Source organism: Haliotis cracherodii, unplaced genomic scaffold, assembly GCF_022045235.1.
Source record: "Haliotis cracherodii isolate W230 unplaced genomic scaffold, xgHalCrac1.p SCAF_24, whole genome shotgun sequence".
Lineage (NCBI taxonomy): Eukaryota > Metazoa > Mollusca > Gastropoda > Lepetellida > Haliotidae > Haliotis > Haliotis cracherodii.
Window position 1 is genome coordinate 8,197,141 of NW_027266280.1, and position 13,599 is coordinate 8,210,739.

The window sequence follows — 13,599 nt, forward strand, 5'->3', positions numbered from 1 at the left end:
GGAGTTCTATGACTTCTAATTTCGGAAACTACTTGTGGCACAATATTAGTTCTATAACTTCTAATTTCGCCAACTGGTTGAAAGCATTACTTTGTGTGTGCATCCTACAAGAAGGCAATAAGCCAAGATGCATGTGTCCCTTGTGGCCTTATTACAGACCTTATTTCAGTCTCGTCAGCCTGAAGAGGACAATTGAAATGGGAAACAAAGTGGAGATTTACACAACTCTTTTTTAACTTTTTGTTCTGTTTCAAAATGTCTTCCAAAATTGTTGGGGTTGTTATGTTGTGTTCAGTAAGATTGGCGAGGGGCATGGGTTGTTGCTAAACATTGTTATTACATATCAACCTGGCTGTGATATAACATATATAACTCACTGCAGCAGCATGCCTTTGGGATGTAGCTGTGATTCACTGTATAGCTTACTGCAGCATCGTGCCTTTAGGATGTAGGTGTGATTCACTGTATAGCTTACTGCAGCAGCGTGCCTTTGGGATGTAGGTGTGATTCACTTTATAGCTTACTGCAGCAGCGTGCCTTTTGGATGTAGCTGTGATTCACTGTATAGCTTACTGCAGCATCATACCTTTGGGATGTAGCTGTGATTCACTGTATAGCTTACTGCAGCATCATGCCTTTTGGATGTAGCTGTGATTCACTTTATAGCTTACTGCAGCAGCGTGCCTTTGGGATGTAGCTGTGATTCACTGTATAGCTTACTGCAGCAGCGTGCCTTTGGGATGTAGCTGTGATTCACTGTATAGCTTACTGCAGCATCATGCCTTTTGGATGTAGCTGTGATTCACTTTATAGCTTACTGCAGCAGCGTGCCTTTGGGATGTAGCTGTGATTCACTGTATAGCTTACTGCAGCAGCGTGCCTTTGGGATGTAGCTGTGATTCACTGTATAGCTTACTGCAGCATCGTGCCTTTAGGATGTAGCTGTGATTCACTGTATAGCTTACTGCAGCATCATACCTTTGGGATGTAGCTGTGATTCACTTTATAGCTTACTGCAGCATCGTGCCTTTGGGATGTAGCTGTGATTCACTGTATAGCTTACTGCAGCATCATACCTTTGGGATGTAGCTGTGATTCACTGTATAGCTTACTGCAGCATCGTGCCTTTGTGTTCACTGTGAAGTGGTTTGTTTTTTCCGTGTGTATATTTAGCTGTGTATTTAGGATAATGTTTTGCCAAGTCCAACTGTTTCTATTTCTATCCTATCTACTGGTTCCAATCAATACCTACAGTCTGATGCTCCTCAGCAGGGGACCAGGCATGATAGTTCAGAACACCACATTGATCAGTGCTTATGTAGATTCATCATGTTAATATTGGAGGACAATACCACAGGCATAAAAACCAGTAACTTGATTAACATGTACATAATGAAATAAAGCAAGGATGTGAGAAATGTTGCAAGTCCTGATCATGTCTCTGGTTTTTGATTGTAAGAGGAACGCTTCGTTACAGGGAAACACACTTCAACAAGACTTGCACTTGCAGTTATTGTTATTGTAGGTGAATGTTTTAATGGAATATTATAACTATATTACAAGGGGCGGTCATGTAGCCTTGTGGTTAAAGCGTTTGCTCGTCACGCCGAAGACCTGGGTTTGATTCCCGACATGGGTACTATGTGTGAACTGTGATATTGCTGGAATAATGCTAAAAGCAGCGTAAAACCACACTCACTCACTCACTCACTCACTCACTCACTCACTCACTCACTCACTCACTCACTGTAACTATATTACAACTCCATTACAAGAAATCTGTGGTCAAGGTTGGGGTACAATGAATGCAAAATCTTTGTGAATGATTTCCCATCTGCATACTCATATCATGTTGCATAAATGAATGCCTTTTCTGTTGAATAATGAAGTCTAACTTAAAATTCATTTTTTGAATTTATGCATGAAGTCGAAGTGTCTTTTATTAGCCCTAGTGTTAAAGTGAAAAATTCTGGGGCACTACATTCAAATAACATAGAAGAAAACTAAAGGATCTGAGGACCTCTTCTCCCCCACCTACCCCATTCCCCACCTACCCATCCCCTTCCCACCCATACCATCCCATCCTCTACCTGATCCCCACCATCTATTATTTCAAACACTGATGATTCCAATATTACCATGTGATTAAATGAAACATACAATTTGTCTCAACAGAATTAGCTCATGATGTAGCAGAACATTACATTAGAAAAGTACCCAATTAGAAGTCATATAATGATTGTGCTCCGTCAGCAGATAATTAGTAATATGAAGCTTACAAGATTAACATGTTTGTCAGTTTACAACTGGAAATGACTTCTATACATAGGATGCAAATCAATAGATTAGGTTTGTATGTATCTGAAGGCTGTGCAGCCTTGTATAGATTTCCCATGTAATTGGTCAGTGTAAATTTGCTTGTCGCAAGTCATTGACTGCTTGGTGACAGTGTAGCAACTCATGGACTGCTTGGTGACAGTGTAGCAACTCATGGACTGCTTGCTGACAGTGTAGCAACTCATGGACTGCTTGGTGACACTGTAGCAACTCATGGACTGCTTGGTGACAGTGTAGCAACTCATGGACTGCTTGGTGACAGTGTAGCAACTCATGGATTGCTTGGTGACAGTGTACCACTCATAGACTGCTAGGTGACTGTGTAGCGACTCACGGACGGCTTGGTGACAGCATAGGCACTCATAGACTGCTTGGTGACAGTGTACCACTCATAGACTGCTTGGTGACAGTGTGGCAACTCATAGACTGCTTGGTGACAGTGTAGCCACTCATAGACTGCTTGGTGACAGTGTAGCCACTCATAGACTGCTTGGTGACAGTGTAGCAACTCATGGACTGCTTGGTGACAGCGTACCACTCATAGACTGCTTGGTGACAGTGTAGCAACTCATAGACTGCTTGGTGACAGTGTAGCAACTCATGGACTGCTTGGTGACAGTGTAGCAACTCATGGACTGCTTGGTGACAGCGTACCACTCATGGACTGCTTGGTGACAGTGTAGCAACTCATGGATTGCTTGGTGACAGTGTAGCAACTCATGGACTGCTTGGTGACAGTGTAGCAACTCATAGACTGCTTGGTGACAGCGTACCACTCATGGACTGCTTGGTGACAGTGTAGCAACTCATGGACTGCTTGGTGACAGTGTAGCAACTCATGGACTGCTTGGTGACAGTGTAGCAACTCATGGATTGCTTGGTGACAGTGTAGCAACTCATGGACTGCTTGGTGACAGTGTACCACTCATAGACTGCTTGGTGACAGTGTACCACTCATAGACTGCTTGGTGACAGTGTAGCAACTCATGGACTGCTTGGTGACAGTGTAGCAACTCATGGATTGCTTGATGACAGTGTAGCAACTCATGGACGGCTTGGTGACAGTGTAGCAACTCACTCAAATATTTACATGCCGGTATATCATATCATTTACAATATATATAATAGATATCCTTGTTTTTATTTACCAACATCTTTTTTCTTTTGCCAACATTTTCAGCATTCACAGCTATCAATGTTTACATTAACCTATAATCTGTGTAACCACACAATTTATATGCTAATTTGGAACCCCGGGAACCAAGTTTGAGACCAGACGCCAGCTGTTCATGTGTCTATAGGTCTGAATAATGCAGAAGTTGTGACTCCCATCCATGTTGTGGAGTTTAAGATTGGGCTGACCCGGCCACTGGTGAAAGTCAGCTAAGACCACAAAGACAGATCTCTGTGGCGGCAGAGGAGGCATGTTTAGATTGATGCTATTATACTGCCATTGATCCGTCCCCACTGAGGAGGGGAGACGAGGTCCTGCGGTCACTCTAACCTCTGTGGACATCCTCACAGAAATATGAAGCCATGTCTCCTTGGGGGTTGACCCCATGTGGATTCCGGGTTAGAATAGGTCCCCAGCAGCTGTATGCTTGTTTGTTTGTTTGTTTTTTAACGCCACACTCAGCAATATTCCAGCTATATGATGGTGATCTGTAAATAATCAAATCTGGACCAGACAAACCAGTGATTAACATCATCCGCATCGATCCACAAAATTGGGATACGATGACATGCATCAACCAAGTCAGCGAGCCTGACCATCTGATCCCGTTAGTTGTCTCTTATGACAAACATAGTTGCCTTTTTTCTGGCAAGAATGGGTTGCGGATGACCTATTCTGTCCTGAAATCACGGGTCTGTGCTTGTTGTATGAAGTGACGTCACTTCATGGATCAGGTGGTCAGGCTAGGTGACTCTGACCTGACGGTGTCAGTTGTTGCTAATACCGTATTCAACGTAATAAGCGCCCCTCTCTAATAAGTGCCCACGGCGATATTTGCTAATATATTGGCTAGTGAACAATCCCAATTATCACCCCTTCCGATTGATCAATGTACAAAAGACTTATTTATTCACGTATAATACACACTCGTGTGTTATTTGCACCCTTAATTATGGGCAATTAAATTCTGGAAAAATATATCAGTCGTATATGAACATTTCAGGCTGTCAGCATAAACCACGAAACTTATCTTTCAAATCTGTTATTTTTTCACTAAAATAATATTCTAATAAGAGCCCCATATTTCTAATTTTGAGAGCGCCCTAGGCGCTTATTATGTCGAATACGGTACTTTCAGTCACTGGTTTTTCCGGTGACTTGAATATTTACAGTGGGTTTCTGGCTAAAATGGTTCTCCAGCAAATTATGCCTGTTGTATGAGCAAACTGAATGGATACGGTGGTCAGGCTTGAGAATAGATCTTAAGAAACCCATACTTGCCATCAAAGGTGACTGTGCTTGTTGCAAGAGGCAACTTTCAGGATTGGGTGGTAAGGCTCACTGACTTGATACATGCGTGTCATCATATCCCTATTGCGTGGATCGATGCTCATGATGTCAATCACTGGATTGTCTGATCCAGACTCAATGATTTACAGACTCCTGTCATATAGCTTGAATATTGCTGAGTGTGGCTTAAAACAACAAACAAACAAATCCCTTGTTTATTGCAATAAAGTCTGAGCTGTATTATTGATGAATCAGTGTTGTATGAGTCTTTGATATACCTAGGTTTTGCACCCAGATTATTTAACCACTGTGTCTCTGTTCCAACTTCTTATCTCTTCTGCATCTTGAGTGAAAAAGATCGGAGTGTTGTTGTAAAAGGTATTGATTAGATTAAGTCTAGCTGCGGATGTTGACAATATAAGGAGACAAGCAGTTTTAAATGATTATGAAAGAGCAAAGGCAGCCTATTTTCCTTTTTTATCATTTATTTGCTCCAACCCAACATGGATGGTTAGGACAAAAACATCACTGAAGGTTCTATAAATGGAACAATGAAAAGTCATTTTGGAATTTCGATCCTAATTTTTATTTCATTTTTAAAGTGAGCTTGGGGGCATTTCTTTAAGAAATTGCATGACATTGATTTATCTGAGCTTGGTACATGTTGAGAACTAGACAACATTGCCCTTGTTTATGCTGTCTACAGCTAGAAGCCTCAAGGACACATAGGAAGCACTTGCAGTGAAGACTCTAATTTAAGACATTTACAAGGTGCTCTCCGAGTCCCATATTTAGCCCATGTCTTCAGCATTGTTGGTTAAACTCCACAGATGGAATAACCAATCACAATCCAGGGTTATTATTGTACCCTAAGATGTTAAGAACCACCCAACTCCTTCATTTGGCTATAGTGAATCTGTCCTGGCATGATTACCTAAGGTAATGTGAAAGAATCAAGAAGTCCTTAACTTCTTTCGAGTGGTATCTTATTATGACTAATGTTTTAGCTTTGCTTGGCTTACCTGTGTTTTATTTATTCATTGATAACAGGAGAAAGAGGCATTCATTTTGATTCTGATGTCATTGTGTTGAATGCAATTTCTGTAAAAAGATTAAAATATAAAGTCTTACACTTTTCCCAATTTTGTACAAATTCTTTTTCTCCAAATTTTCTTGCCACAGGCTTTTAATTAAAATCCCAGATAATGCCATAATAGATCTGAAAACTGTACTTTTCATACTTAAGTTTATTATAAAAGCGGGAATTTTTCTTTTATAAAAACTTTTCCTCAGCCACGGAAATAGGCTGTTGTAAGACCTTGATTTGGATAATGTTACCATGACAAGGGTGTTACCATGGTTACAGATGTAATACAAAAATGACTTTCCATGTCTGAGTGATATTGAGGTCTCAGTTGGATTGACTGCTTCTTAACAATGGTTGCTGTCAAACATGATGAATTTCACTGTAATAAATGTTATATATATCGAGACCTGCTCAGAGGCCGATATTTAGCTCCAAGTCTGCAACAAATGATATATATTCTAAACTTGGAATAAAACATTTCTCAACCCGTGGTATTCAACTAATGTTATCACTTTTCACCAAGTTCACTGCTAACAGGACCAGTTATGGTATAGGGTTAGAATAGGTCTTCAGCAACCCATGCTTGCCGTAAAAGGCGACTATGCTTGTCGTAAGATGTGACTAACGGGTTCAGGTGGTCAGGCTCACTGACTTGGATGATGCATGCTATCGATCCCAATAGCGTGGACATATGCTCATGATGTCAGTCACTGGATTGCCTGGTCCAGACTCGATTATTTACAGACCGCCGTCATATAGCTTGAATAGTGCTGAATGCGGCGTTAAACAACATACAAACAAACAAAACTTAGTTTTGAGTCATTGCATTGAATGCAGTCTTACGACCCTCTTAGTTTCAGATACAAAGAATTTTTTAAAAACCAAGACTAATGACTTGTTTTCCCACTTTGCCTTCCAAAGGCATTAAATTCAAATCCTAGATTAATCCCTGGTTAATAAGTTCCTACTAGACACAATATTTGTTTTCGTTGCAGGGGGTTAAGTGGGCCTCCTCCCCACGATGCCTCGTCCCCGTACAAGCGTGTCCGCCCCTCGTCCCCCCACCACATACAGCGTGGGGGGCCCAGCAGCACCCAGGGAGCATATGCCTATCCCCAGGAACAGTCAGCACCCCGATACGCTGGGATGGGATCAGGTACACACCCTTACCCAGGGATCTACAGAACAGACCCTTATGCCCAGGTATGTAATGTTTCGTATAATAATGGGGGGCACGGATGGCCCAGTTGTCTAAGGCGCCAAAAAATTCGCTGTGCAGAGTTGGGTGTCTTGGGCACGCCAGAAACCTATGATTGTGGGTTTGAATCCCAGTTCTCCCAAATTATGTTTCTAGGTTTGTCAGCACCATACCCATGCTCGTGAGTTTCACCGAAGTGGTAAACGTCTGAGACCTGCATCACTTCGGGCTTTCCTCCAACATTAAGCTGACACGCCGGGATATAACTGGAATACTGTTAAATGCGGCGTTAAACCCAACTCCCTTGCGTATAATAATTTTTTATATTACACAAACAGGCAAGGATATTGGTGCAATTAAGTTCCGTAATTTTCACTATTACAAGTTCTTCTACATGCTGGGGGCACAGGTGGCCTAGTCGTCTGAGGCACCTCAATTAGTTGTGCAGAGTTGCCTCCCATGGGTTTGACCGAGACTTATGATTATGGGTTCGGCCTAGTTCGCTCTGATTATGTTTCTTAGGTTTATCCTGGGTTTCATCAAAGTGGTAAACGTCGGAGACCTGCATCACTTTGGGCTTTCCTCCCACATAAAGCTGACATGCAGTGATATAACTGAATACTTTTAAAAGTGGCATTAAAACCCAACTCAATCACTCAATCATCTCACTCTTCTTCATGCGGATTGCAGTGTTCCCATTTACCGGTATTTACCAGTTTTCTACCCATAAAATTAGGCTAATACCGGTAATTCATGTGACTGCCAGTCCCTGTGGAGGCAAATAAATTTTTAGAGTTATCAGTCCAACAGGACTGGCAGTTTCAAGAGCCAGTGGGAACACTGGCGGATTGGCTAATTCACACACTTTCATGCAATTGTTCATGCTGTTCCGTTGTTTACATTGTTTGCAAAGCGGACAGTAGCGACATGAAATAATTAAAGACAATGACATCCACTGCTCATACATTCCAACAATTGATTAAACATAAACAACTAGGCATAAACAACACTGGAGAACTAGCCATAAACAACACTGTATAACTAGCCATAAACAACCATGGAGAACTAGCCATAAACAACACTGTATAACTAGCCATAAACAACACTGGAGAACTAGCCATAAACAACACTGGAGAACTAGCCATAAACAACACTGGAGAACTAGACATAAACAACACTGGAGAACTAGACATAAACAACACTGTAGAACTAGACATAAACAACACTGGAGAACAAGCCATAAACAACACTGGAGAACTAGCAATAAACAACACGGAGAACTAGCCATAAACAACACTGGAGAACTAGACATAAACAACACTGGAGAACTAGACATAAACAACACTGTAGAACTAGCCATAAACAACACTGGAGAACTAGGCATAAACAACACTGGAGAACTAGCCATAAACAACACTGGAGAACTAGCCATAAACAACACAGAGAACTAGCCATAAACAACACGGAGAACTAGCCACAAACAACACGGAGAACTAGCAATACACAACACTGGAGAACTAGACATAAACAACACTGGAGAACTAGCCATAAACAACGCTGGAGAACTAGACATAAACAACACTGGAGAACTAGTCAGATACAACACTGGAGAACAAGCCATAAACAACTCTGGAGAACTAGCCATAAATAACACTGGACAACTATACATAAACAACACTGGAGAACTAGCCATAAACAACACTGGAGAACTAGCCATAAACAACACTGGAGAACTAGCCATAAACAACACAGAGAACTAGCCATTAACAACACGGAGAACTAGCCATAAACAACACAGAGAACTAGTCATAAACAACACTGGAGAACTAGCCATAAACAACACTGGAGAACTAGTCATAAACAACACGGAGAACTAGCAATACACAACACAGAGAACTAGCCATAAACAACACGGAGAACTAGCCACAAACAACACGGAGAACTAGCAATACACAACACTGGAGAACTAGTCATAAACAACACTGGAGAACTAGACATAAACAACACTGGAGAACTAGACATAAACAACACTGGAGAACTAGACATAAACAACACTGGAGAACTAGTCAGATACAACACTGGAGAACAAGCCATAAACAACTCTGGAGAACTAGCCATAAACAACACTGGACAACTATACATAAACAACACTGGAGAACTAGCCATAAACAACACTGGAGAACTAGACATAAACAACACTGGAAAACTAGCCATAAACAACACTGGAGAACTAGCAATAAACAACACTGGAGAACTAGCCAAAAAACAACACTGGAGAACTAGCCATAAACAACACTAGAGAACTAGCCATAAACAACACTGGAGAACTAGCCATAAACAACACTGGAGAACTAGCCATAAACAACACTGGAGAACTAGTCATATACAACATTGGAGAACTTATAAGCTATAAACAACACTGGAGAATTAGTCAGATACAACACTGGAGAAATGTTCATAAACAGCGATGGCAAACTAGTCATTAACAACAGTGGATGGAGCTGATTGAGATCCTTATGGCTGAGTTGTGGCAACATGGTCAGCACCAGCTCGGTTTTATTCATGTGGAAGGAGCCTAACTCAATTATGCTTCCTCCACAGACTTGCAGAAACATAACGGAATAGTTATTTGATTATGGTTTAAAATTGTATCACTAGGTTTTAACTGGAATCCTATTTGTAGCCATGTGGTAAAACGTTATCTCCTGCAACGTGAGTGATATGACATTTAACATGCCAGTGCTGCGTGTGTTGTGCCCTATTAATTTGGAGCTGTGATGCCATGTCACCTGACCAGACAAATCTCTCATCACACCCCATGTCACTGAAATAAAATAGCCTGCCTCAATATGTAGATGTATTTAAGGTAAATGAGAGGAGTGTTGAGTTGCAGGTATAGCTTTAAAGGTCAGAGGTGTACAAGCCAGCTTTAAGTCAATATATATCCATGTATGGCGCCATGTATGATGCTATTTTGCCCATTTCCATGTATGGCTTTATATCATACCTGTTTCCTTGTATTGCATTGTATCACACCTGTTTCAATAAATAGCATTATATTGCCTATTTCCATGTATGGTGTTATATCACCTATTTCCATGTATGGTGCTACATCTCCCCTTTCCATGTATTTTGTTATATCGCCCGTTTCAATGTATGTGTTATATCGCCCGTTTCCATGTATGGTGTTACATCTTCCCTTTCCATGTATTTTGTTATATCGCCCGTTTCCATGTATGTGTTATATCGCCCGTTTCCATGTATGGTGTTACATCTCCCCTTTCCATGTATTTTGTTATATCGCCCGTTTCCATGTATGTGTTATATCGCCCGTTTCCATGTATGGTGTTACATCTCTCCTTTCCATGTATTTTGTTATATCGCCCGTTTCCATGTATGGTGTTACATCTCCCCTTTCCATGTATATGTTATATCGTCCCTGTTTTCATCTATGGTATTATATCGCTTTTGTTTCCATGAAGCAGAATCTGGACAAGACAATCCAGTAATTAATATCAGCAATAGAAACTTACAGATAGTCCACTAGTCCTTGTAATGATAACATGTAGCAAAACCTTAAAAATGGTGACCTGTGAAGATGCGGGGTAGAATGGGTCTTCACCAATCCATGCGTGCCTAAAAAGGCGACTATGCTTGTCGTAAGCGGCAACTATCAGGATTGGGTGGTCAGGCTTGCTGACTTGTTTTATGCATGTCATTGAATTCCAAATGCATAGATCGATGCTCATGATGTCAATCACTGGATTGTCTGGTGCAGACGATATTATTTACAGACCGCCGTCATATAGCTGGAATATTGCCGAGGGCGGCGTTAAACAACAGAAAAGGAAACTTTAAAATGTCTAATTTCTACTCCTTCTATGATAACTTAAATATTGGGCACTTTTGCAAGATCTATAGGACTAGTGCCAATTTCTAATGCTGAATATAGTAAGCAACGATCCACACCATCGGGGTATGAGGACACCCACTCAACCAAATCACCAAGACTTACCACCCTATCCATTTGGTCAAATCTTATGACCAGAGTGGGTTGCTGGGGACCAATTCTTACCCAGAATCTCCACCGATTTAAGCCATATACAGGTTTCTATGAACCCAGCCTATCCCAGATCCCAGCAGGGGCATTGGTCAGATGATCAAGTCAAGGGAGTGAAAATTTTGTAGCCCGAGTCTAATGACATAAATTTTGGTCAAGTTAGCTAAGCTTGTGACAGCCAATATTTTAGGAGTAAATATGTTCACATAGCTGGAATATTGCTGAGTGTGGCGTTAAACAACAAACAAACTCCATACTACACCCCATCAGTTGTCAAGAAAATACATTGTACCAAAAAACAGTTTCTGGCAATATTAATGCCTCAAGAACGTCTTCCTGTGTCATGTGAGATCAAGACCACCTCCGTGGTCTAGTGGTAGAGCGTCCGCCTAGAGAGCGGAAGGTCCGGGGTTCAATCCCCGGCCGCGTCATACCAAAGACGTTAAAAGATAGTACTTGTTGTTACCCTGTCTGGCGCTCGGCATTAAGGGGCTAAAACAAGGACTGGTCGGCTCGGAGTCAGTATACTGTGTCTGAGTGGGGTATTCATGTTAAACTGCGGCATGGTATCTCAGTGAGCTAGCACTATAAATCGGCATCAGTCCGGACTAGTACAAGCAGCCACACACACACGTACATGCACGTCGCTATATAAGTGCAATAATCTTGGACGCGACGTTAAACCCCATTTCACCTCACCTCATGTGAGATCAAGTGATGTTTGAAAGACATACTTCCCTGAAAGAGATTAAGCCATAGGAAGTAGTTTACCATTCTCATTACTTGACTCTGTCGAGTCTAAAGTGACCAGGGCCGTGTCATTACCATATGACCGACGGCTCTTATTATTGGACAACCTCATGGACAGATGCCGATTAATTTCTTGACAAGCGGCTGAAAGGCCAAGGTCACTACTTGCGTCATTGCATCGACAGCACGCTTTCTCAATTATTGTACGAGAATTTGTATGTCTTCTTTAGATTACTCAGACCAATTTTTTGTTCCCAAGGGAGGGGCTATGTCTTGTTGGGGGTAACAAATGCACAAGAAGTGATACTGTCCCTTCCGTGATTGTTAAAAGGTTATCCTGATGTACTGATTAGGTGTATGTCTAATGCGTGTGTCTACTTTAAACGTTTCCCACTCCCCATCTCTACCATGGATGAGTTTTCTGCTCTGGAGATGGCAATTTCCAGTGAGAAACTCGCCAATATTTTTACGAGACACATTTAGTTTACGATAAGCTGATTAGCACTGTCTGAGCAGTGGACCGGGGACCTCCAAAGTAAATTATTTTCGTAAAATGTCAAAGCCATCCTGTGCAATGCTTTGATGAACTTAGTTTGTTCTGGAGAAATGACTTTTTTAGGAAAAAGTCCTTCGGTTTTGGTTGGGTATTGTCTACTGAGTTTGGTCAGATGGATTTAACAAATGCAGTTTTCTCCTGTCTGACAGGCCTCTCAAGTGCGTCTCCCTAGATAAATCAAAATTATTGGATATTTCACAACAGTAATTGCTGTTTGTTCGCTAAGTCCTAAAAGTGCTGTGCTCTCAAACTGTTATCATGTGATTTCAAAGAGAGCCTCATTTGCAGGGACTTCAAGGCCCAGGTACATGAGTTCCGAGTTGTTAGGTGCTGCTGTCCGCAACTAGAAAGTGGGAAAGAGAATTTATGGATGTCAATTTCCTTTTTATGAGGAACGTTTCGGTGAATGAAGGAGTAAGTATATACTCCGAAACGTATTCCTCTTAATAAAGAAGTTGACATCCATAATTTCTCTTCCTTATTTGTATCACTTCTAAATGCCTTTCAAAGACTAGAACTATTTTTTTTAAAAATGCAGCAATATTGACCTTGAATCATTCAATTTAGACAATGTTAAATAGGAACTTAAGAAAGAAAAAAAATGCTTTTCTGTATTTTAAGAGGAAATAATGGTTTATCTTACAGTCCCCAGAGCATAAATCTATGAAACAGCTTCCATGATCATATTCAATCCCTCATCCCCTACTTAGACATTACAGCCTACACTCATCTCATTCAGAATCAGGTGTAACAAGGAGTGTGGATAACCTTGTGGTGAAAGCTGTGCTTGTCACGCCAAATTCCCAGGTTCGAATCCCCAGAAGTTAAAATGTGAGGCCGATTTTTGGTGTCCTTGCTCTGATATTCTTTTATCTCCTCTTTGTTTTGTCAAATAAGGTCGTGGATTTTGTTTCCAGAGGACAACTAAGAAAACGTTCAATATTTTTCACCAAAAATTGGCAGATATATCAAACAAGCTGATGTATTAAGTGGTACTTTTTGCTATTTGCAGATGTTTTTTGTTTGTTGTTGTTTTGTCTTGGTATCCTTGGAATCAATTTGGACTTAAAAGGTGTGGATTTGTTTCCGGAGCAAAACTTCAAAACCGTTTAATATTTCTTTTTGAAACTTGTAATATAGATCAGTC

The 13,599-nt window shown here is 41.0% G+C and overlaps 1 protein-coding gene across 5 annotated transcripts in view; it reads left to right on the plus strand.

Annotated features, from left to right (window-relative positions):
* Positions 1-13,599, plus strand: part of LOC139472335 (nuclear receptor corepressor 1-like) — a 124,051-nt gene that overhangs the window by 27,848 nt on the left and 82,604 nt on the right. For all 5 annotated transcript variants that reach the window (XM_071254790.1, XM_071254792.1, XM_071254791.1 and 2 more), the window contains exon 2: positions 6,884-7,091. In XM_071254790.1, the coding sequence (XP_071110891.1) occupies positions 6,884-7,091 (208 nt within the window). The remainder of the gene's footprint in view (positions 1-6,883; positions 7,092-13,599) is intronic.